At 53.5% G+C, this 22,036-nt stretch overlaps 1 protein-coding gene across 1 annotated transcript in view; it reads right to left on the reverse strand.

The window, feature by feature from the left end:
- Positions 1-22,036, reverse strand: part of LOC121452679 (guanylate cyclase 2D-like) — a 42,208-nt gene that overhangs the window by 12,657 nt on the left and 7,515 nt on the right. Inside the window, exons 5-18 of the mRNA XM_041658872.1 lie at positions 21,131-21,215; positions 20,534-20,630; positions 20,318-20,446; positions 18,520-18,600; positions 16,135-16,311; positions 15,454-15,610; positions 15,077-15,226; positions 11,981-12,129; positions 9,906-10,069; positions 8,617-8,809; positions 3,820-3,994; positions 3,537-3,635; positions 2,686-2,780; positions 964-1,049 (exon numbers count right to left, since the gene is read on the reverse strand). Of these exons, the coding sequence (XP_041514806.1) occupies positions 964-1,049; positions 2,686-2,780; positions 3,537-3,635; positions 3,820-3,994; positions 8,617-8,809; positions 9,906-10,069; positions 11,981-12,129; positions 15,077-15,226; positions 15,454-15,610; positions 16,135-16,311; positions 18,520-18,600; positions 20,318-20,446; positions 20,534-20,630; positions 21,131-21,215 (1,837 nt within the window). The remainder of the gene's footprint in view (positions 1-963; positions 1,050-2,685; positions 2,781-3,536; positions 3,636-3,819; positions 3,995-8,616; positions 8,810-9,905; positions 10,070-11,980; positions 12,130-15,076; positions 15,227-15,453; positions 15,611-16,134; positions 16,312-18,519; positions 18,601-20,317; positions 20,447-20,533; positions 20,631-21,130; positions 21,216-22,036) is intronic.

A 22,036-nucleotide genomic window follows, 5' to 3' on the forward strand; every position in this document is an offset into this window, starting at 1 on the left:
TGCCCTGGGAGGCAGCCCAGGAGCCCGTGAGCAGAGCAAGTGCTGGGTAGGGCAGACCTGGAAGTGGCTAAGCCAACCAGAGCGGTGCTTCCCAATCTTCCTAATGCCCAGACCTTTAACACAGTTCATCATGCCGTGGTGACCCTCCTCCAACCATAAAATTATTCCGTGGCTACTTCATAGGTGTAATTTTGCTATTGCCATGAATCTTAATACAAACATCTGACACGCAAGCCCCAAACAGGTTGCAACCCACAGATTGAGAACCACTGGGTTAGAGGCACTGGTGGAGGGAGAATTTTAACCCAATGATGGGTCACCTGGGAGGGGGATACATTCCCAGCCCAACCTCCCCTGGTGGATTGAGCCCCTTGGCCATCCTGGTTCCAGGATACCTGTGCCTGCTCCCTTTGCCTGTGGAGGTTCTTATGTGGGCAGGGGAACGAGGGACAGCCTGTTGGAGGAACCTAGTACTGTTCCACACGGCCCTCGGTGAGGGACATGATACCCCCAAAGATGCAGGGCAGAGAGCATGCTCTCAGAGGCCCGAGCTCTGAGGTCTCTCCCTATGCAGCCTTTTGGTGTCCTTTTAATATGAGTCTCATGACTGTGGAAGAGGGCACCCAGGACACAGCTGGTCAGCTCAGAATAGAAAGACCCTTCGGGCTGGCAGTGCACGGCAAGCCCCTGTGTGCTGTCCCCACAGATGGCCTGTTTATGCAGATTTTGTGGGGATTCAGGATGCTCTCTCATGCGGGCCAACTGGGCATCTTGGGACCCCCCAAGTGCTCCCCAAATGGACTGGCTGAGCCAGGCTGTAGAGCAGAGATAGCTACCACCCAGCAATGCAGACAGCTCTTAGCACCGGGCAAATTATGTATTTTTCCGGTCTCATTAGGTCTTTGAAAATCTAAAATAATGGGTCATCCCTAATGGGGACATGTTCTGGCTTTGGGGACTCACCCAGGTCTGATAGGCAGAGGTGTAGGGAGGGGCCTGCAGAATCCTACCTTCCCTGTCAGCCAATAGGTCTCCTCTGAGCCCTTACCCTAGAACAGAGAAGAGGTGAGAGATCAAGGCCCAGAGGAAACTCTCCAGGTGAGGCTAAGCCTGCCTCTGCCTCTTGACAGCTGTGTGACTTTGGTTAACTTACCTCACCTCTCTGTGCTTCCTCTGCTCTTCCCTAAAGCCACTGTGAGGATTTAATGATATACTTACCAGTCAGAGAGATGGAGGCAGACCTGGAATGCTAAAACCTGAGGCAGGCATCGTGTAGACTTCCTTCCAGTTGGAAGACCCTGCAGCCTCCCCTGGGACTATGTGGGAAGGAGCTATAGGACTCTGGGGTGTGCTATCCCACCCCTCTGAGTTTCTCAGGGTACACCATGTCCCCGAGTCAAACAGTCCACACCCTCCCCCACAGCCTGCTCCAGCCCTGTCAAGGCCAGGAAGACACAGGCAGACACTGGCCCTCAGGAGCTGGGGAAGGCCTCCCACCACTGCTCCTCCTGCTGAGACATCATCCACAGTGTCAGGAGGTGAGTCACAGAGCCCGCCTGATTCTGAGGTCCAGTCATAGCCCAGGGACCTTTAAACTAGGTGGTCCCTGTCTCCTAGTCAGCCATACCCCTAGCAGAGGAACTGGGGGAGGGGACAGGATGGGGAGATTGAGAAGAAGAAACTGAGGGAGAAAGGGAGGGAGGCAGGGAAGGAGGGATGTTGTCAGAGGCTCTTTGTTCCCAGCGGCCAGACTCCTGAAATAATCACACAGAAACTATATTATTTAAATCACTGTTTGGCCAATAGCTTAAGCGTATCTTTAGCTAACTCTTCTGGCACTCCATAGCTTCTCCCTGACTCCACCTACTCTCTCTCTCTTTCAGCCTGGCTTTACTCTGTTAAACCACTGGCTGAAAACAGCCTTCTTTATTAACCAATGTCAATAAAACATATTCACAACAAAGCTCACCTACCACATCAGAGGAAGGGAGGAGGAAAGAAGGAAGGAAGGAAGGAAGGAAGGAAGGAAGGGAGGAAGGGAGGGAGGGATGGAGGGACGGAGGGAGGAAGGAAGAAGGAAGAAATGAGGGAAGGAGGGAAATCCAGGGTTCACAGCTTTTCTCTGCCTTGAAGGAGGGCACTCGCTGGCAAGCTCAGCCAGGGTCACACTGTGGAAAGCCGTTTATGGGTGCACAGGGAAGTTATGACAGCCATGGGAGAAAGTGGGGATATTCTTGGGCCGGGGTAGGTTTTAGTGAAAAGTGCAGTCTGAACTGGGTTCTGAGGGTGCACAGAAGCCCAAGAGTGTTATAGAGACAGCACAGGCTGGGGGCCTTCGCCGGATGGGCCTTTGCTTTGCTAATTGCATTTCCTCAACTGTGTAACATGAGGCTGATTTGTTCTTTGCACAATTGCTCCGAGGGCCTCGTGTGCTGCGTGTGTTGGGCACCAGGGCGCTGCACAGGTGGTTCACTAGAGCCCCAACTTCTCTGCCCTGCCCCTGACTCTCGCAAAGAAACAAATGGCTCCCAGGAAGAAGTTTTTCTTGATTCACAATTTGGGGAGCAGAGAGAATCACCTCCTATGCCCAGCTCACACAAACTGGCCTGCTGAAACTGGTCCCCAGGGCAATCAATGTCTGGCCTCTGACATTGATTGTGTTCCCTAGGGCAGTCAGTCCCTCACCTTCAGCTCAGTCTGGCCTCTGACATCAATTGTGTAGCCTTCGTCAAGGCTGAGCAGGGTCTGGACGGTGCTTCTGCTCACATGGATTCTGTACGCTGAGGAGAAAGGCAGAAATGAAGCCACAGCTCCCTGGCAGCGTCTACTTCTCTAAGAGCCTGTGACTCTGGCCCTAGTCATCCTCACAAGGCCCAAACCTCTCGTTCTGGAGACAGGTGGTCACTGAAAGAGCCCAGAAGAACAAACAAGCCACGTAAATGAAGTGTTGGGAGGGGAGATCCCTGGAACACGATGTTTACCTGTGGGGCTACCACACCCAGTTACACAGTGTGTGCCCCGTACAGCGCCTTCTGTGCACCCAAGGCAGAGGCCCTAAGACCTGGCAGTTTGGGGTGGCTTTTTCCAGGTCCTTCAAAAGTAAGGGCCTAAAATGTTAGAGATGTCTCCATGGCGGTGCTGGAGCTGACCTAGCATAACAGGAGTTAGCATGCAGCCAAATAAAATCCCAAACTGGAAGGGGCGGGGTCACCTCACTGTAACAGGAGAATACCAAGGCCTTCCAGGCGGAGCTTGCTAAGGACACTGGGCAAGTCAGTTGCAGATCCAGGAGGAAGACCTAGGTTTCTTGCCCTTTTGAATCATTGTCTTCTCTGCTAATTCTCCCCTGAGATCATCATAAAAACGCCATGGACAGTTAAAGAATACACACCCCCTCCCTTCTGTTCCCTTTGCTGTCACCTAGCATGTGCTGTCACCAGTTGGGGACACGGTGACTAAGTACTGTTTCCCACACAGCCAGTCTGGGTTTGCTGAGAAAGACTCCCCCAGGCGGGATAGGAGTTGAAGATACTCACGCAGCCCTGTGGATTCCATCCTGGAGGCAGTGTTGACAGTGTCCCCAAAGAGGCAGTACCGAGGCATGGTGAGACCCACGACACCTGCCACACAGGGCCCTGAAACCCAAATATGCAGAAAGTCTTAAACCAAGTAAGGCGTGAATCTGAGTGCCCAGAGCCTTTGGGATAGGGCAGTCAAGGGTCACAGAGCTTTTCTTGCAGAGAGTCTGGATGCCAGAGGCTCAGGAGCAGCACCTGGGGCTGACCCACCACCCTGGCCGTAGCCCCTAGCCCTCTCTACCTGAGTGCAGACCGGCCCTGACGCAGATGGGCACATCGGGTGCATGCCTCATCCGGAAGTTTCCTGCATAGCTAAGTATGTCCAGGGCCATGTTGGCGATCTCAGCCGCATGCCGACTCCCGTTGCGCCGAGGAAGCCCAGATGCCACCATGTAGGCATCCCCGATGGTCTCTACCTGCAGATGACAATCTCGTGTTGGAACAGCCTTTCCTGCACCCAAACCTACGTGCCACCAATCAGGGGGCCCCCAGATCCCCCACCTCTAGATCTCATATACTCTGCAGCCTTTCCAGCCTTCGGGCCCAGGCACTCAGCACTGAGCCATTTAGGCAGCCGATGTCTATAAGGTAGGTGACTGTCTGTCTCTGATAGCAGACCCAGGGAGCAATATGCATTAGGTCACAGCCAGCCAGGGCTTCATCTGAAGGTGCCACCTATCAGGGGCAATCTGATGTCCTGACTCTAGTGGCTTCCATGGATACCGGAAAGAAAGTGGGTTCTAGGGCAGCCTGTAACAGCCTGTGTTCTTCGAAATCGTGAGACTGAGGCAGGAGGATTGCTGCAAGTTTGAGGCCAGCAATCCTTGGGCTGTATAGTAAGACCTTGACTCCAAAGGAGAAGGGCTTGGGGAGGTTTGAAATGACTCAGTGGGTACGGGTGCATGTAGCTAAGCTTGATGACCTGAATTTGATCCCCAGAATCCTCAAAGTGGAAGGAGAGAACTGATCCTCACAAGTTGTCCTCATTCTCCACATACAGGCACACAATCACATTCTCTCTTTCTCTTTCTCTTACACACACACACACACACACACACACACTCATACATACATACACACAAACACACACACACAAGCACATTCTCTCTCTTTCTCTCTTACACACACATATACACTCACACATACATGCATACAAACACACACACAACTAAAAAGGAGGAGGAGATAAAGGAAAGAAAGTTCTGGAACTAGACAGACCATTGGTTCCACCCCAGCTTTGCCGCTTGTGCAGGCAGAGGGCTTCCCTTGTAGCTACAGCTTCCCTTGCAGCTACAGCTTCCCTTGCAGCTCAGCTTTCTCTCGGTGAGTGGAATGTGTTCACAGAGCCAGCTCTAACACTGCCCCACAGAACCCCTGCCAACCTCAGGACCTGAGGTCAGTGTGATGCCCCCTCCACTGCACCCCCTACTGTCAGAGCTGTTTGTTTCTCAGGATACCCCCCCCCCGCCACACATCACACAGCCACATATGCTGGCTGTTACTGGCTGTCCCTCCCACAGCCCAGTTCTTCCTTCAGAGCTGGTGTGCCCAGAGATGCCTGGTGATGAACAGCCACCTGTAAGTGAGGTTGTGGCTGCTTGTCATATATATGCTTCCTTCAGAAGGGGCAGGGTCACCGCAGAGGAGAAGTGAGATCGAGGGAGGCCTTCTAGTGGAGTCTAACTGGGCCACTGACTCGCTGTGTAACCTCAACAAGGGATCTTGTCTTCTCTGAGCCTCGTGTGTATCGAGGGCTAAATCAGAGGCATGCTGTGAAGACCTTCAAGTCAAGTTCTCCCTCCTAAGGTCCTTGCTCAGCATGCATGCTTCTTCCTTCCAGGTTTTCAGTGGAGGCTGGGAGTGGGGAAGAGCTGAGGCAGCCGGTGCTGGCATTATGTTGTGACTTGGTGAAAGACGGCACTTTCTCTGCTAATCAGCAGAGTGTCCTGAGCCATAGGCTCTTCAACCCTGCCTCTCGAACAGGAGCTTCAGGCTGGGAGGGCAGGCAAGCTTCAGGGCTGTTTAACAGCTTAGGTGGCCAGGGCCTCACACCTCCACACTCCAGGCCAAGCTGGGTAGTCACACCCTTGTCCCCTATCCCCCTATCTTCTGTCCCATGCCTTGTCCTGGGCCCTGAGCCCCAACACTCAGTTCCACACTACAGTCAGAGCAGAGCTTACTCAGCCATGCTGATGCTGGGGTGGTCCTCTCAGCCCCGCCCCACCCCTCCTCCCCACCCCCACCGCTACCACTCTCCCCCCTTCACCCCACCCCGATCCCCACACATGTGTTTGTTTGAATGGCTGCTTTTCAGGCCAGAAAAGATCCAAAGCTGTAACTAGATCCTGCTGCGGACGGGAGGGAAACCAAGGCAGATGTCATGAGTGATGAGAGCGTCACACATCACAGGGACTGGGCCTGCTGCTCCCCACATCTGGAGGGGTGTGCAGGCCTTGTTTGATTTCATTTCCCTCTGCCGGGAAGATGCAGGCCTCTTGGCCAGAGTTCAGAGCGAAGAAGCCAAGGCATGATTCAGAGCAGGGAGGGGCACAAGTGTGAGGAAAGGTTAGCAGAGGCGTGGAGAGACAGGCCAAGGTGACTCAGGGCAGATCAAAGGAAGGGGGCTCCAGGGAGACACCTGTGGGACTCACAGGAGGCTGAGGTGTGGGCTGCCAGACACCACTTGGAGCCATGGAATCCCCCTCCCGCCCCGGCAGCAGGGGGGGTTCCGAGTACTCCAGGGGCAGGAGCAGAGGCCTCTGTGGGTCCCCACCATATGTCTGCAGAGGCTGGTTTCTACCCTGAGGACACTCGGGTTCCTCCTGGCTCTGTTTCTGTCTGTGCGGCTGCAGGCAGGCCTCCGTCCTCTCTGGGGCTCAGGATTGAGCCACCAAGTTCTGCCAGGGGGAATTTTGAGAGCACCAAGCAGAACACCTCACAGCGTCTAGCAGGTAAGGGAGCCAATGGGAGCCTGGAAGTCTGGCTAAGTCTGGAGCAGGCAAAGAGGAAGAGGTGGATGAACCAGGAGGGGGAAGGAGCTGGTGAGACTCAAACCCTCAGAGAAATACGAAGGTCCACAGAGAAGGAGGAGTGGCAAGTGACTCAGGAGAGGTGGGTCGACTCCATTGTGAACCACTGTGACCTGCCACGTTATCCTAAAAGAGTCTTCGTCATGAAGAGGGTGAACGTCCTACAAGGGGCTGAGGACCCAACTGTAAATTCAAGCCTCGGGTTCACATAAACCACGAGCTTACACCATCTCATCTGTAAGTTAGGGGGCCAGCACCTTCCTCACAGATCAAAGCCCTTAACACAGCATCCTGTATACAGTAGGTGCTCCATAAATGCTGGGACAGACACTACAAGTAATGCAGTCAACAGCATGCTTGCCCGACCCATCCCCTGACTCCTTCCAGAAGCTGCCCCTGCCTTACTCCACCTCCCCCTGCCACTCCCAGGGCTATGGCTCAAAGACCACACAGGGGGATGAAAGCCAACAGAGCTGGAGTAGAATGACACCTGAACCCCCTTCCCCACTTTCTCTGTCCCATTTGGAGTTGCCCTGGGCACCAGCTCCTAGACCAATAGTAAGAGACTGGGTTTCAGGAGGCAGGGGGTGGGAGGCTGGGCTGCAGGAGGCAGGGTGTGGAAGGCTGGGGTGAAGGAGGCAGGGTATGGAAGGCTGGGGTGAAGGAGGCAGGGGTGTGGGAGGCTGGGCTGCAGGAGGCAGGGGTGTGGGAGGCTGGGCTACAGGAGGCAGGGTTGCAGGAGGCAGGGGGTGGGAGGCAGGGCTGCAGGAGGGTCTCTACAGCACAGTGGAGCTGCAGAGGAATCAGTGAGCCCCTTGCTCTCCCAATCGCAGCTGACACGTGCTTCTATGTAAACTGCCAGGATAAAGGTTGTCTGATCCACAGACAAGGAAGCAGGCCCAGAGAGGGGAAGATATTTGGCCAAAGCAACACGTTTGGCCACTCTGGAACGAAACCCAGGATCTAGAGAGACACTAGAATCAGGTCACAGAAGGTCTTGGTGCCTCTGCCAAGACCCTGAAGCCTGTCCCCTCTCTGCGGCTGCTGGCCCATGTTGTGCCCCACCACAGTGACCCATCTGGGCCCCATGGCCTGCTGAAGTGGCGTTACCCAAGCTGGACGGTGCTGGGGAGAAGTTTCCTCTTCTGGAACCCTCCCTACTATCCTCACACCTGTTCTTCACTCCCTCAGCTTTCGGCCATTGTCACGGTCACGAGGGTTATTGCCATCTAACACCTACAGGACTGAGAGTCCCTGCAGGGTGGGACTAGGACTGGCTTGTCTCTACATCCATGCTCCAGACACAAAAGGGCCTGCCCATGAAGACGATAAAGGATAAACAGACAGACGAAGGACGTGTGAGCATCGTGAACAAATACACCCCGATGACACTCTCCATCCCTCCTTGGAGCCACACCCCTGCAAGGTGGCTGCAAGGGCTCCCATCCCTGCAATGTGGCTACAAAGTCTCCCATCCCTGCAAGGTGACTGCAAGGGCTCCCATCCCTGCAATGTGGCTACAATGACTTCCATCCACATCTGGTGTTGCTCCTCCCCCATCTTCCAGCTGGCCATATCTTCTCCCTTGGCCAACAGAGTCTGTCAAGGAAAGCAGTGTGCCAAGCTCAGGTAAGAACTCAAGAAGCCAGCACAGCACGCCTCTGCCCTCTTTTAGAACCCAACCACACATGTAAACTATCTCAGAGAGTGATAGGTCAGAGCTGAATCCCTCAAGTCAAGGTTCCAGAGACAGAGAACCAAGCTAAGATCACAAAGCTCCCACCTTGCCCGCAGCTAGCTAGCCAGAGGTGTGTGTGTGAGCCCATTCTGAGGCTTGTAACCCACGCTTTCTCCGTATGCTCCTGGACTTTGAGATCATTCCTTATACAGCAACAGTTGTGTAATGTTGCAGTTAACTGATGCAGATGCACACATATGTGCATGGAAACAGATTTGCAGCTCGCAGCTGCAGAGGGAGGGAGAGGAGGAGAGTCTCCTACTGTCCTCACCTTATACACATCGTGGCTGTCCAGAACAGCATCAAACAGAGTGTAGAGGTCATTGAGGAAACCCACCACCTCAATGGGCTCACTCAGGGCTGAGATGGTGGTGAAGCCCACGATGTCGCTGAAGTAGATGGTGACCTGGTCGAAGTACTCCGGCTCCACGGTCCTCCCCATCTTTAGAGCATTGGCGACGGACCTGAAGGGACAGGAGGGGCCAGGTGAGGACCCCGTTTGGAAGCTGGAGATATGAGAGGGAGGAAGTCCCTGGTTGGCCGGTGTACCAGTTATGCTGAGCAGACCTGTCCTGACTTCCTAGGAAGTGATGGGGAGCACTGTGGACACTCCTTGCTCCCAGGGCATGGGCAGTAGGAACCCAACACCGGTATAAATAACTCAGTGCCCAATGCATGAGGAAAGGCTAGAAGGCTAAGTCAGATAAATGAGAAGCAGTGAGGTGGCAGCAGAGGGGGTGGAAGGATCTGTTGGTAAGGGTGCTGTATAACAGTGAGGACCTGATTTGATTTCTAGAACACACGTGAAAGTCCAGGGTTGTATGCATGCTTGCAATCCCAGTCTGAGGAGGCAGAGCCTGGAAGAGCTCTGGGGTTGCCCGTCAGCCCAGCCAAACCACAGACCGTGAAGAGAGACTCTCCCTCAAAAGACCAACGTGGAAGGTATTCTAAGAAATAACACTTGAGCCGAACTCTGTGCTCACACACATGCGCACACATGTGTGCTCAGGCATGGAAACATGTGCAGGGGCACGGAGCGGCTGTGCTCACAGACATGCACAAGGGGAACCTAGAACATCAACACACAGGGTTGTTCCTTCAAGGAAAAGAATACAAAACCCGCTTTCCACCCAGAAGGCTGGAGCCGCCATAATTTTCTTCCTAGCCTGGTGAGCTTTGTGCAATCTGTGTGGCCAGAGCCGGCACCTGACCCCCTCAGACCCTTTTCCTAATGTCTTTCTCTGTCACTCTACAGAACCCATCTTTATGAAAGATGTCACATGCTCTTTACAAAGAGTTTCAACGTGGTCGGGTCTGATCTGTATTTAGCTGGTTTTGTTCCTCAAAGAGATTCAGGCAAGCTTTGTTGTGCACGCAGGACTGAGTTCCTCATTGCTAGAACAGTTTTTCGCCAGATCGTTCTGTGTTTCAAAAAGCCTGAAGTGAGCGACTCGGGTCAGACTCCCGAAGTATGAGCTGCCGCGGGCTACTGAGTGGTGCTGCACCAAGCTGCCCTCTTGCCCCCCATGGCTGGTCCCATGGTACCCACAGGAAACTCACGGAGGGAGCATCTGTGAGAGCAGCCTTTCTGTCTTCCGCCTCTCCAGTTCCAGTTCCTCAGTCCGCTCCTGGACCAGGCCCTCCAGACTTTGGGAATACTTCTCCAGCATCCGCAGCATGGAGTCAGCCACACTCATCTTCTTGCCTTGGTTGATGCTTTTGAACTGGAGAAAGAACAAGATCTCAGTTTCACTCGTACGGATCAACACCTCCTGCCCACAGCTTGGGAGTAGCCAGGCGGAGCCCCCGGCTGGGGAGATGGGTTGAAGTGAAGGCAGATGTGTGGATCAGGAAGACACAGGAGTTCAGAGGGAGGTGGGGGAATATCTGGATTGGATGAGTTTAGCAGAGGAATTTGTGTTCGGACAAGCATCATCATCGACGTTTGTAAAACTCAATTACATGTGGTCTCACAGTAACATTGTAGACAGGATAATCTGTGTTCTTTTCCAAGGCAGATGGATGGATGGACAGAGTCGTTACGGATGGGTGAAAGCATGAATGAGGGCCTGATGAAGGGATGGATGAATGGATGAGTTGTGGGCAAATGAATGGATGGACAGAGGGACAGATGGACAAACAGATGGACAAACGGATGGATGGATGGATGGATGGATGGGCGGATAGAAGGATGGAAAAATGGATAAGTAGAAAATATAAAATTCTGTTTTTCTTCTCCCTCTCTAAGTATCCAGGAGCATTAGAACCAAAGGAAACTAAAGATTAAGGGAAAAAAGACTAAATTCAGGAGTGGGGTTTCTATGTAGAAATTGATCAGTGTTTGGAAGCAAGTTTCTTAGCAACGAAACCAAAATGGAAACACAGATCACACGATCCACCAATGCCCATGCAGACAGCAGAGGGTTAAACCCATTGTTGTAAAGAAAAACAGCTACTGCCACTGCCAAGCGGAGAGAAGCCTCTTTTGGGTCTTCATACCAGGTCGCTGTGGCCACAAGTGACACCTCTTTCCAGCCCTCATAGAAAAAGGCCAAGGGAACAGGGGAGGTTAGCTACCCCAAACAACGGGTGAGAGTTGGCATAGCTGTTCAGGCCTTCTGACCCTGCCCTCTGAGGCAGGATGCAATCCCACCTTCATCATGCTAGCACAGTGTGTGCCCGTAGTTTTCTTTGCCATGGGCCACAGACAGGGGTCTTTCTCAGTCACAGATATGGAATAGCAATGCCAGTGCCTCCTCCCCTGGCTTTCTAGCCAGGATGACCTCTAACCTCCCCAGGGAGATATCACCCTGGTGTTTCAGCCATCTCTGATCGTCCTAACTCATCTACCCGCCATCATCGTGGCCCTTGGAGTTTGCTAACTCTGAAATCCAGAGGGTCATCTGTGAAGCGGGTGCTACCCCATGATGCCACAGTATGTGTGGGGTATGTGCCAATGTCCCAAGGAGCCCTGTAGATCGTCTGGGTCTGCCATGCTGCCTCTGTCTCTCCTCACCTGCCTGTCTGAGATGCTGAACTTCACCTTGGTAATTTGGTGTTGTGGCTGGGGACGATGAGACTGGAACAGGACGTAGATCTGGGTTTGATGGGTTGCCCTGGGGGAGAGCTATCCTGTTCAGTTAGGTGCAGACTTGCCTCAGCCCTCCAACTGCCATCCCAAAGCAGGCTAGGGGGACCCCAGAGCTCATTGAGTACCCTCACTGACTCGGGGACCAGGACTGTCTCCATTGTGACTAAAGTCTCCTGTGCTCAGCTGCTGGGAGGCCTGGTCCTGGGTGCGGCTCCTCAGCAGCTCTTCAGGGACACAACCAGTCACCTGGTGAGGTCCCTTGGGAGCTTGCCTCTGCCTCCTGTATCTTCTACAGAGCCAAGACCATGGCAGTGTGCTTCAGAAGGTTGCCGTAAAGACAGAGTGGCTGAGAAAAGGCTGGACCGGCAGGACGGCACACATGGCCCTCTCTTATGACTGTCCTCCTCAGAGTGGTACTGCTGACGTGTGTCCCCTGACAACCCATCCTTTCCAGGCCCTGGAGATGCATGTGGCCTGCCCTGGGCCGAGCCAGGCCTGTGGACAGGAGTGCTTGTAAGGCCCTGCGCCTCTGGGGAGCACCGACCTGCGTGTAGATCTGGTCCACACTGGGCCTGTCATCTGGATCTTCCTCCCAGCACTGCTGCATCAGCTGGACGCACTCCCGGGGTCCCTGGTCGGGGGACACCAGTGGCCGGCACAGAGGAGGGGGAGACGCCACCTTCTGGATGATCTCTGCAGCAAATCCCATGGATACCTTGAGTCAAATGCCCTGAGGGATTATGGGACGGGTCTTGTGGTAGGGCAGGGAAGGGAGAATTGGGCCCTCAGGGATTCTCCCAGGACTTTCCATGTCTCCTGCACAGCTGGTCAGGGCACACAGCCTTGCTATTCTCCTGGGTCTGCCTCAGGCTGTGGCCAGAGGAAAGATCTCAGCCTTTGACTAGGAGAGCTGGGATTCAGTTCCAAATCTGCTACCATTCTCTATAGGGTGGCAAAGAAGATGGAAATCCCTTTACCTTCAGTCTCCTCATCTGTGAAACGGGATCAGGGGGCCTCCTCTTGAGGGGCGCTGAGGTAGGAGGTGCAGAAGGCAGTGCCTGGCATGTGGCAGGCTCTCCCAAGGCTGCTGTTCTGGAGATTCCCAGCCTTGTGGTTGAAACCTGACAGCCTAGCCCTCCATACCGGTCTCAACACCCGGAGACCATAGCACGCCTCACGAGACTGACATCCAAGACATCCCTGCTCCACCGGGTGAGGCCACAGGGACCAGCGCTCGAGTTCTCTGGCTCTGCCACCTATGCCTGCGTCCCACACCCCACCCCAGACAACTGCTTCTGGCAAAGCCAAGAGATCATCAAGACTGAGAAGAAGAGGGGCTGGGCTCTGTGCTCAGACTCTGAGCCCGCAGGTCAACGCAGGACATCGGTCATCTGGACAGGTTGGGCCATAGCAGGGTAACCTCCGAGGAGGCCTAGGGCCCTCCTCTCTTCCTCTACAGTCCCCTTCTCCCCACCCTAGATTGGCCGCCTTGTTGGGGATGGTGAGAGGTTACCATCTCTCTATGGTTTGGGGTAGGGGTTTGTTTGTTTGTTTGTTTGAGATAGGATCTCCCCCAGGCTGGCTTCAAACTTATTACATAGCCAAAGATGATCTTAAATTTCTGATCCTCATGCATGCCAAGTGTTGATCCCAGTTCTACAGACGTGTGCCACCACACCTGGTTATGCTATGCTAAGGTTCAAACCAAGGGCTTTGCTCATGCTAGGCTACGGCTCTCCTGGGTGCTCGTCCCGATCGCCATCCCTTGCCCTTGGTTGTTGTGCTCCTGAAGCAGGTTTGAAGCAGAGGGCAGCCCACGGCTTGTCTGAAACTCACAGTTCAGCTCAGGCTGTACTCAAATTCGCTATCCTCCTGCCTCCGCTGCCCAAATGCTAAAGTTACAGGTTTGTGCTACCACACACTGGCTATTAATGTCCAGTATTACAAACAGGAAAACTGAGGCTCAGAGCATAAGGGAACATCTCTACAGGCCAGCAAAGAGCAGACATGACAGTAGGCTGGCTTTCCACTCAGTTCATCTAGAGGGTCCCAGCCTCAGGCAGCAGACCCAAGGGCCTCAGACCACAGACGCAGGGAGGCGGTGTGCTTACAGCACGCAGATGGAAGTGATGCAGAGCACGCTCACATGCACAGCTGTGTTTTTAAAAGCACGCCGCCGATTGCATTGTGATGAATGAGATGTAAATCCATTTCAAAGCTTTGCAGATTTCTGAGCAGCGTCTGTCATCAGATAGTAAAAGCTGAGGACAGTGTGGAGGCTCCGGCATTCCGTGTAAGGGTGTGTGTGTGGGAGTGTTGGGGGTGCGTGTGCGCAGATGGCACACGTGTAGGGGCCAGAGATCAATGCCAAGTGTCTCCCTTGATCAACCTCCATCTTACTTTTAAAGACAGGCTCTCTCGCTAAAGCTGGAGCTTGCCAGTTTGGCTGTCCGGCCAGCAATCCCTGGGGTCCCCCTGTCTCTTCCTTTCTGGTGTTGCACCACCACATGCAGCTTTTTACGTGGGTTCTGGGATCCAAACTTGGGTCTGCATGCTTGCACGGCAAACACTTTGCCACTTTGCCGACAGAGCCATTCCCCCAGGCCTGGGTCTCAGCATCCTAGAGGATGGTGAGTACATAGCCCTGGGGTGGTCCCCGGGTCCTCTTGCAGTGCCAAGTCTACTGTTCACACCCACTGCTCTCGACACTGACCTCGACAGTGCTGGCTTCTGTGTAGGAGGCTGCTCACCTGGTCCCCAAGCACACCATGCCTGGATGGGGAGAGCGCCACCCAAATCCCACTTGCCTACTTGAGAAGCCCCTGCCCTGCTTTGAGTAATACTTAAATCTTCTCTGAAAAAGTCATCCCTTACAACCAGGGCATGAGACGGAGTGCTAGAGAGAGTGCCTGGGAAACCACAAAGGGCCCTATGCACACAGGCATCCTCCAAAATGTGGGATACAGGAGAGAATGTGGGAGCCCCCCATTAGCCCATCCCCAAAGCACCCAGGCAGATTTGACTGAGCACCTATCACGTTTCAGGCCCTGGATCTGTGTGCAAATCTGCACACAGGGTGGTTTTATGAGGCAGGCCCACTGGTCCCCATTTTACGGGCAAGGAAACTGAGACTGACCCAAAAAAGATTTATTCAAAATTGCAGGGTGCATGGTTGAGGAGCCGGCTCTAGACCTAGTTCAGAAAGCTAAGCTCTGGATTCTGCTCTTTCCAAGGGTGGAGAAAGCACATTCCAGGAAGAAGCAGGCTTGGACTGATCCCCATCTGAAGGTCTCTGATCCTCTCACCCAAAGGTTGATGCCCTACCTGGAGGGCCTCACCTGGAAGCAAGGCTTACAGAGCCTATCTGGGTGGTCTTCCAGATGTGAGGCACAGAGACCAAATGCTCCCTGCATCTGTTACCTTGCCCCTCCCTGACTCTCTAAACCCAGGCCTGAAATGGGCAGTGTCCACTGGGCAGGACTTTGGTGGAAGAAGGCAAAAGTCAGGCCCCTATGGATTAAAAGGCCATCCATCAAGAGCTCGGCGTGCCTCTGCCCCACCTTTCTGGCTGAGATACCCCAAAAATCTGCAGGACAGTTCTTTGGGACTGGACAGTGGGATGGGGTAGGAGGACACGTACCTTCTGCTGAGAGTCCCCAGGAGCAGTAGGGTGGGCCTCGGGTAAGCACCTCTTGCAGGATGATGCCCAGGCTGAAGACATCGCCTTTGAAGCTGGCCTTCCCGGATCCCCCAGACCCCCGCAGCAGCTCAGGAGCTGTCCATAGAAGCTCTGCAATTGTAAGAAAGGGTCTCCTGCTGCCAACTCTGCGCCCAAGAGGACCTAGGAGTATCTGTTCTCCTGCAATCCCAGGTCAAGGGCCTTAGGTTCTTCCAGAACAGAAAACCCACCAATTCCAGGTCCCAACACAAAAACTATGGGTACCTCCCCCTCCCCTTGCTTCACAAATGCCAATACAGCACACCCTACAGGTGGCCCCCTACCATAACCCAGCCAACCTTCTGGGTCTCGCTGTGGCCTGGGAGAACAGTGGAATTCCAGGAACTCTTCGTAACCATGGTCAGTGATCTTGAGCACAAAACGGCTGTCCACCACACAGTTCCTGGACTTGAGGCGCCCGTGGGGGAACCGCCGATGGTGCAGATACCTCACACCCTGGGAGGAGACATGTGAGGTCATTGAGGAGTGAGAAGGACCATAGAACGTCCACGGGACCCAGAGGCCTCTGACCTCAACTTGTGTTTGATATTGTCAGATTTCAAAGCTGATGTGGGATTCCTCTCTGTATGCTGTGAATATGTTTATCACCATTGGTTGATAAAGAAGATACTTTGGCCTATGGCAGAGCAGACTGTAGCTACGTGGAAAATTCAAACAGAGAGGGAGAAATAAGGCAGAGTCAGACAGACACCACATAGCTGCCCAAGAAGCAAGAGGTGAGGCAGCCTTGTGGTAAAATGTAAAATAATAGACATGGGCTAAGATGTAAGAGCTAGTTAAGAATAAGCCTGAGCTGTTGGCTAGACAGTGTTGTAGTTAATATAGTTTTTGTGTGATTATTGGGGTCTGGGGGGGCTGGGAAGTGAAAGTGGGGTCTCCATTTACACAAAGCTGTGGGAAATCTGAGCGTGTCCCATCTCCCCACCCCCTTGACTCTTAGCTCCTGGGGAGCCTCTCACTCTGATCAGATCCAACAGCAGGGAGGCCTTGAAGGTCCAGTCGAGCTTCAGGGCCTCATTCCGAAGCAGGTCCTCTAGGCTGCCGCGGGGACAGTGCTCCAGCACCATGGCACAAAACTCGGGGCCCACGAAAAGGCCCAGGAAGGCAGTGACATTCTCATGCCGCATCTCCCGCATCTGCAGAGGCAAACGGCACCTTAGAGGCCCCTGGGCATCAAGGCCCTGGGACGGGTGCATGGATGGTGTGAGCTGATGGGTGGATGGATGGGCAGATGAACAAGAGGATAAGTGGATAGATAAGGGGTAGTGGGTGGATGGCCAGTAGATGGGTGGATAATTGAATGGATGGACTGACAGGCAGATGAATATAGACGGACAGGGATTGGATGGGTGAAGAGGTGGGGGGATGAGCAGACAGACACATTGATGGATAGAAGGGCAGATTGGTAGAAGAATGAATGAATGAGTGAATGAATGAATGAATGAATGAAAGCATCATTGATAGATGAGTGGAGAAGATGTAGGAACCTCCAGAGTCAGATCTAGGTCTGTTTCTCCACCTGACTGATACCATTGATCTGAATCCTATCAATCCTCTCTGCAGCAGCCTACAATATTGATCGGAAGGCTCCTGACTGCAGCGAAGGAAGGCAGCTCCCTAACGCAGGGCCCAAACTGGACAGATCAAACCCTTGACTGGCAAGGCCTTCTTCACAAAGATGGCTCAGAGATCAACTAAATGGGGAGGGGTGGCTGCATGTTCTCCCTCCTCTGAGAGCCCCAAGAACAGCCTCAAAGCCGTTCCCACTCCTGCCATGGAGAGGTGACCTCTGTCCCTCCCTAAGTGTGCCCTGTTACTACCGTGAATTACTGAACACCGCAGGGGCAGTCTTATATGTTTTGGGGTCCAGGTTTTAGGAAATGACAGCTCCTATTTCCCATCTCTTGCAGTACCCCAAGACCGTCCCTGAATCCGGAGAGACCAGTAGACAGCTTTAAGAGTTTAAGAAAGAAGTCAGATCACACCAGACTCCATCCTCACTGGCCTTGCTCATGAATGGAGATCTTTGGGCCCTCTGAACCAAGAAACCACAAGATTTTCTAAAAAGGTTCTAGTAATAAATATTTTAGGCTTTGCACATCTCCGTCACAAATACTCACCCTGCCAGGGAGACGGGATCGCAGCTAGAGACAAAACATAAAGGAGAGAGCATGGCTGTGTCCCTACTTCTTTATAAAGATAAGCAATGGGTCGGATTTGGTCTACAGGTCACGGCTCGCCCAGTTCTGACTGCTGAACCCCATACGCTGATCTCCACCCATCATAAAACTGAACAGAATCACCCAACTGAGCCCTAACCAAATTCCTTACGAAAGTGTAAGTCATAAAAGCACTGCTGTTTTTGACCACTGTGTCTTGGAGTACATTGTTATACTCCAATGGATAGTCAGAATGGCACACAGTGAAGACTCAGAGAAGTTCTGGGGCTACCCTGAAGCAGCCCCCAAACTTGGTTGACCTTTCTCAGAGATGCTGCTCACACTGGCTACAAGGGAAGTGCCTAACTGCCCCTGTCATGTAATCTCTCGGAATTTCATTTCAGATAGCCAGTGCTGGGTATAATAAAAAATAACTAAAGCCACAATCTGATGAAATCCCCCATTTCTCAAAGGCATGCCACTTGCCAGGGACAGTTCTGGGTTGTTCTGTATACACCCTGTCCTTCTCACGGCTCTCCTGGGCTGGGTAGTGTTGGCTCTGTCTTACAGGGAGGGGACACCAGGTGGTCCAGGGAAGTAGGACACCAGGAGATCTTCCTGAACCCTGCCCTTCTCACAGCTCTCCTGGGCTGGGTAGTGTTGGCTCTGTCTTACAGGGAGGGGACACCAGGTAGTCCACGGAGGCAGGACACCAGGAGATCTTCCTGAGTTCTGCCTTCCCTCCCCTGTGCCTCTCTGATGGTGATATTTTTGGGAGAAGGTGCTTATACGGTCCTTGATGGTGACTGAAGTTCCCTCGGGAAACAGAACCTCTTCTCCTAAGCCCCAAACTCTGCCCGGCTTATGAGTAAACAACAGATACAGGGATGGATACAGGGAAGCAGGCACAGACTGAGGACCCTTGGTGGTACCCAGATTCCATTGCTGGGGGAGGAAGAGTTTGCCAGAGAGCTATAAGGCTTATGTTAGTATTCGACATGGCTTGCGGGATGCTGGTGTGTGATGGTGACCACGATGATGACATGTCACTGGGCAGTGCTAACAATGAAAGCAATGACTCTCGGGCCAGAAGCCTGCCCAGAGAGTAGGGACCAGTCTAGACAGTGGGGGTGTCCTGAGCACATGCCTCTCTGGCCCCCTGCACCCCTCTGTCTATGGTCCTACCTTCCTCAGGAGTCTGAGGCTGCTCCGCCGCAGCTCAGGAGCCGTGCCTGCTTCAAACTTCTTCAGCCACACCCAGTCTCCCTGTTTAAGCAAAACAAGAGGGTTTTGTTTTGTTTTGTTTTTATAATCCCAGCACTAGCACTTGGGATGCAGAGGCAGGCAGATCTCTGTGAGTTCAAGGCCAGCCTGGTCTACAGAGCGAGTTCCAGGACTGGAGAGAAACAGAGGTGAAGGAGTAGATCGGTGCGGGGAGAAGGGGGACACTGGGAGGAGAGCAGAGAGGGATAGCTGTGGTCGGGATGCTAAAGAAAACATAAATAAATAGACATGAACATAAGAACAAGAGCCTGCCCGCTTTAGTTCACCAGCTGGGCCATCTCAAGCCAATCCATCATCTCTTGCACTTAGCTGCTACCCTATACATCCCCTTCTTCTGCGTTCTGAGCGGGGCATACCCTGTCAATGGGAGCAGTAAGCAGACTTGATGGAGATGGGTCATTTGTCTATCTGTTGCTTTCATTGGTTAATTAATAAAGAAACTGCTTGGCCTTTGATAGGACAGAAAATTAGGTAGGCGGAGTAGACAGAACAGAATGCTGGGAAGAAGGGAAGTGAGGCAGAGTCGCCTTAGCTCTCCTCTCTGAGATGGACGCAGGTTAAGAATATTCCTGGTAAGACACCACCTCGTGGTGCTACACTCATTAGAAATGGGTTAATCACGATGTGAGAGTTAGCCAGTAAAAGGCTAGAGCTAATGGGCCAAGCAGTGATTAAAAGAATACAGTTTCCGTGTAACTATTTCGGGGCATAAGCTAGCTGTTCAGGAGCCGGGCAGCAGCCTGCCGCTCCTCACTACACAGACTTTATTGAGACTCGGGGGGGGGGGGGGCAAGGCTCTGACTGGTGGACCCTTCCTCACTCTACCTCCCTGGAACCCTGAGACCTAGGTAGATAACATCTAGTCCGAGCCTCAGCTTCCAATGAGGACTAATGAGGTACAGCCAATGAGCAGGTCCTGGCTGGAGGCCAGCTTTACCATGCAGGGCTCAGGCACCTGTGATACTCAAGTTGTGTCTAGGGATTCCAGAAGGGTGTGAGAGGACAAGGCCCAGCTCCCAGCGTGGTCCCAGCCCCCACCCCCAGCTCTGGTCCCTAGCGGGTTGCCCCCACAGTCCCTAGTGGCTCGCTGGTCCCTAGCGGGTCACCTCCGCGTAGCCTCACCTGCAGCCTGCTGGCTATTGTGCTCTGTGTGTCATAAAAGCCCCGCTTTAGAACAAAAAGGTGGGGTTGCTGAGGGGCGGGGAGAAGGTGGAAAATAAGCCACAAGAGCCTGTACTGTTTCCTATGGAAACAATTAGCCAAGTTCAGTAAGCACAGCAGCCATAGGCAAAGAACCATATATTAGTAAATACTTGTACTTGAGACTAATGGCCTCTGGAAAATGGCTATGTTCTCAGCAACCGTGATAAGGCTTTTCTGACCTTTGACTCTGTAGATTCCCTGTGAGCTGGAGGTGCCTGTGACTGGGTATTGCCTTCACCTGGGTTTTAGGGTCTGGGGATCTCACTGCTTGAGCAGGTGGGCATTCTGGGCCAAAGCCGAAAAAAGCCAAGCAGCTGAGACTGACTGATTCCCAAGGTCAGCCCCTGAACCACGCTGATGGGAGGGAAGTGTCCTGTTTCCTAGTTCTGGGGCTGATGTCTGTGTGCTAGGGGAACCAGGAAAGTTGCAACAGAAGGAGACCCCAGAAGCCAAAGACAGTCTTGCAGGGCTGGCGTAGGGTAGCGACAGCCCTCACCTGGTACAGGGCCACGTTGGGATGTTCCAGGACGGCCGGTAGGCTCCTTGCTGACCCCTGAATCACCGACCTTGGGCTCCCACCTTCCACCATACTTCTTGGCTCGCTGCCACCATCCCCACGCAGCCTCTGGGACAGGAGCAGGGGTGATCAAGATGTCAGACCCAACCTGCCCCTCTGCCTACCTGCCCACCCAGCCCAGGTCTGCCCACCCACCCGCCGACTGGGAGTCCTCTGGAGGAAGGTGAGGTCCTGGGCTGTCAGCAGGATTCGATGGGGGCCCCGCACCAGCTGCAGCTGCTGGAGGCCTAACCTAGAAGTGAGAGACAGCAGGGCCTCGGTCAGACTCTCAGCCCTGCCTTCCACATCTCCTCCTGTGTCAGCTTCAGGGTTGGTGAGCACTGAATACTGTGTACTCAGACCATTGGCCTTGGGATCAGGTCTGCCACTTCCCTGATGGGCCTACTGATGCCTACACCCGTTTCCTTGTTAGAGGTGAGAGCTTTGGAGCTTCTGAATTCAGGCACACAGAGGGAAGAAGAGTTTGTAACGCTGAGGGAATCCCTGGGCTGGATCTGGCTAGTCCCGCACTGCACAAACAGGAGCCTGAAGCTCAGAGGCAGAGCCTCATCCAGAACCACAGGCTTCTGCCGCAAGTCTCAAGCAGAGCTCTCAGGAGGCAACCAGGGCTCCTAGGAGGCTGTAGGCCCTGAGATCAGGAAGTAGAGGTGGGGAAAGCCCCTGTCGGTTGCTAATGGACAGGACCCCATTGGACGGGATGCAGAAAGCTTGAGCCGGGTCTGTCAGCTTTACCTGATGAGGTAAGCAAGGACTCCCCCAATCAGTGCCAAGGCACAGGCCAGTGTCAGAGTCAGGAGGCCATCTGGTGGCTGCACACCTGTGGGGGGGGGGTAAGAGGGGGGAAAGAGGCAGGTGTCATTAAAGCAGTGACCATCCCCTCACAGCCCGGCTACTGCCTCCTCCAGTCCCTGCCCTGTGAGGTCTCCAGCCATTCCTGCGGGTCACAAGCTGAAACCCCTGGAGGCCTTTGTTTTCAAGAGTATCCACGGGAGGGCGCTCTATGTTCTGCTCTCTCCTCCTGAGAGTGAGCAGTGGCAGAACAGGAGGTGGGATTTGCTATTTGTAGAAGAAAAGAGGGGCAGATGGGCAGGTGAGGGTTTCAGCTCCCTTCCCTCCCCAAGAAGGCTTCTTGGTATTCACATTCCGTCTGCAAGGAGGATAATCCCGTGATGTGGGATGCCCCTCTGTATGCCATTTTATTACCATTGGTAAACAAATGCCAGTAAGAAGCCTGAGCCATTGGTCAAACAATCATAATTAATATTAAGCCTCCGAGTGATTATTTTATAAGCAGCTGCAGGGACCAGCAGGCGGGAGAGAAACCCAGTCCAGCGGGAGCAGGCAGGCTAGAGAAAAGTCTCCAGCTACAATGCTGCCTGGTTAGGCACCCTGCTGTGTGCATGAAACTCGGGAGGAGCTGATGTGTAAGGACCTTGGAGTCAGGGATGTGGCTCGGGGCTTGAGTGCTCACTTATGAGAGGAACACACACATCTCAGAGCAGATGTGCTCAAGCAAGCTGAGGTGGCCCTGGGGTCAGAAACCCAAGCATTCCTGCCAAGGGAGGCCTGATGGGGTGGCATGTGTCTGGGAGGGTGCAAGAGTTGCTGTGTCTACAGATTTGGTCTGGAAGAACAGGG

The sequence above is a fragment of the Microtus oregoni genome, unplaced genomic scaffold (assembly GCF_018167655.1).
Source record: "Microtus oregoni isolate MIOR12 unplaced genomic scaffold, Mior012 000000F_ref0000247, whole genome shotgun sequence".
Lineage (NCBI taxonomy): Eukaryota > Metazoa > Chordata > Mammalia > Rodentia > Cricetidae > Microtus > Microtus oregoni.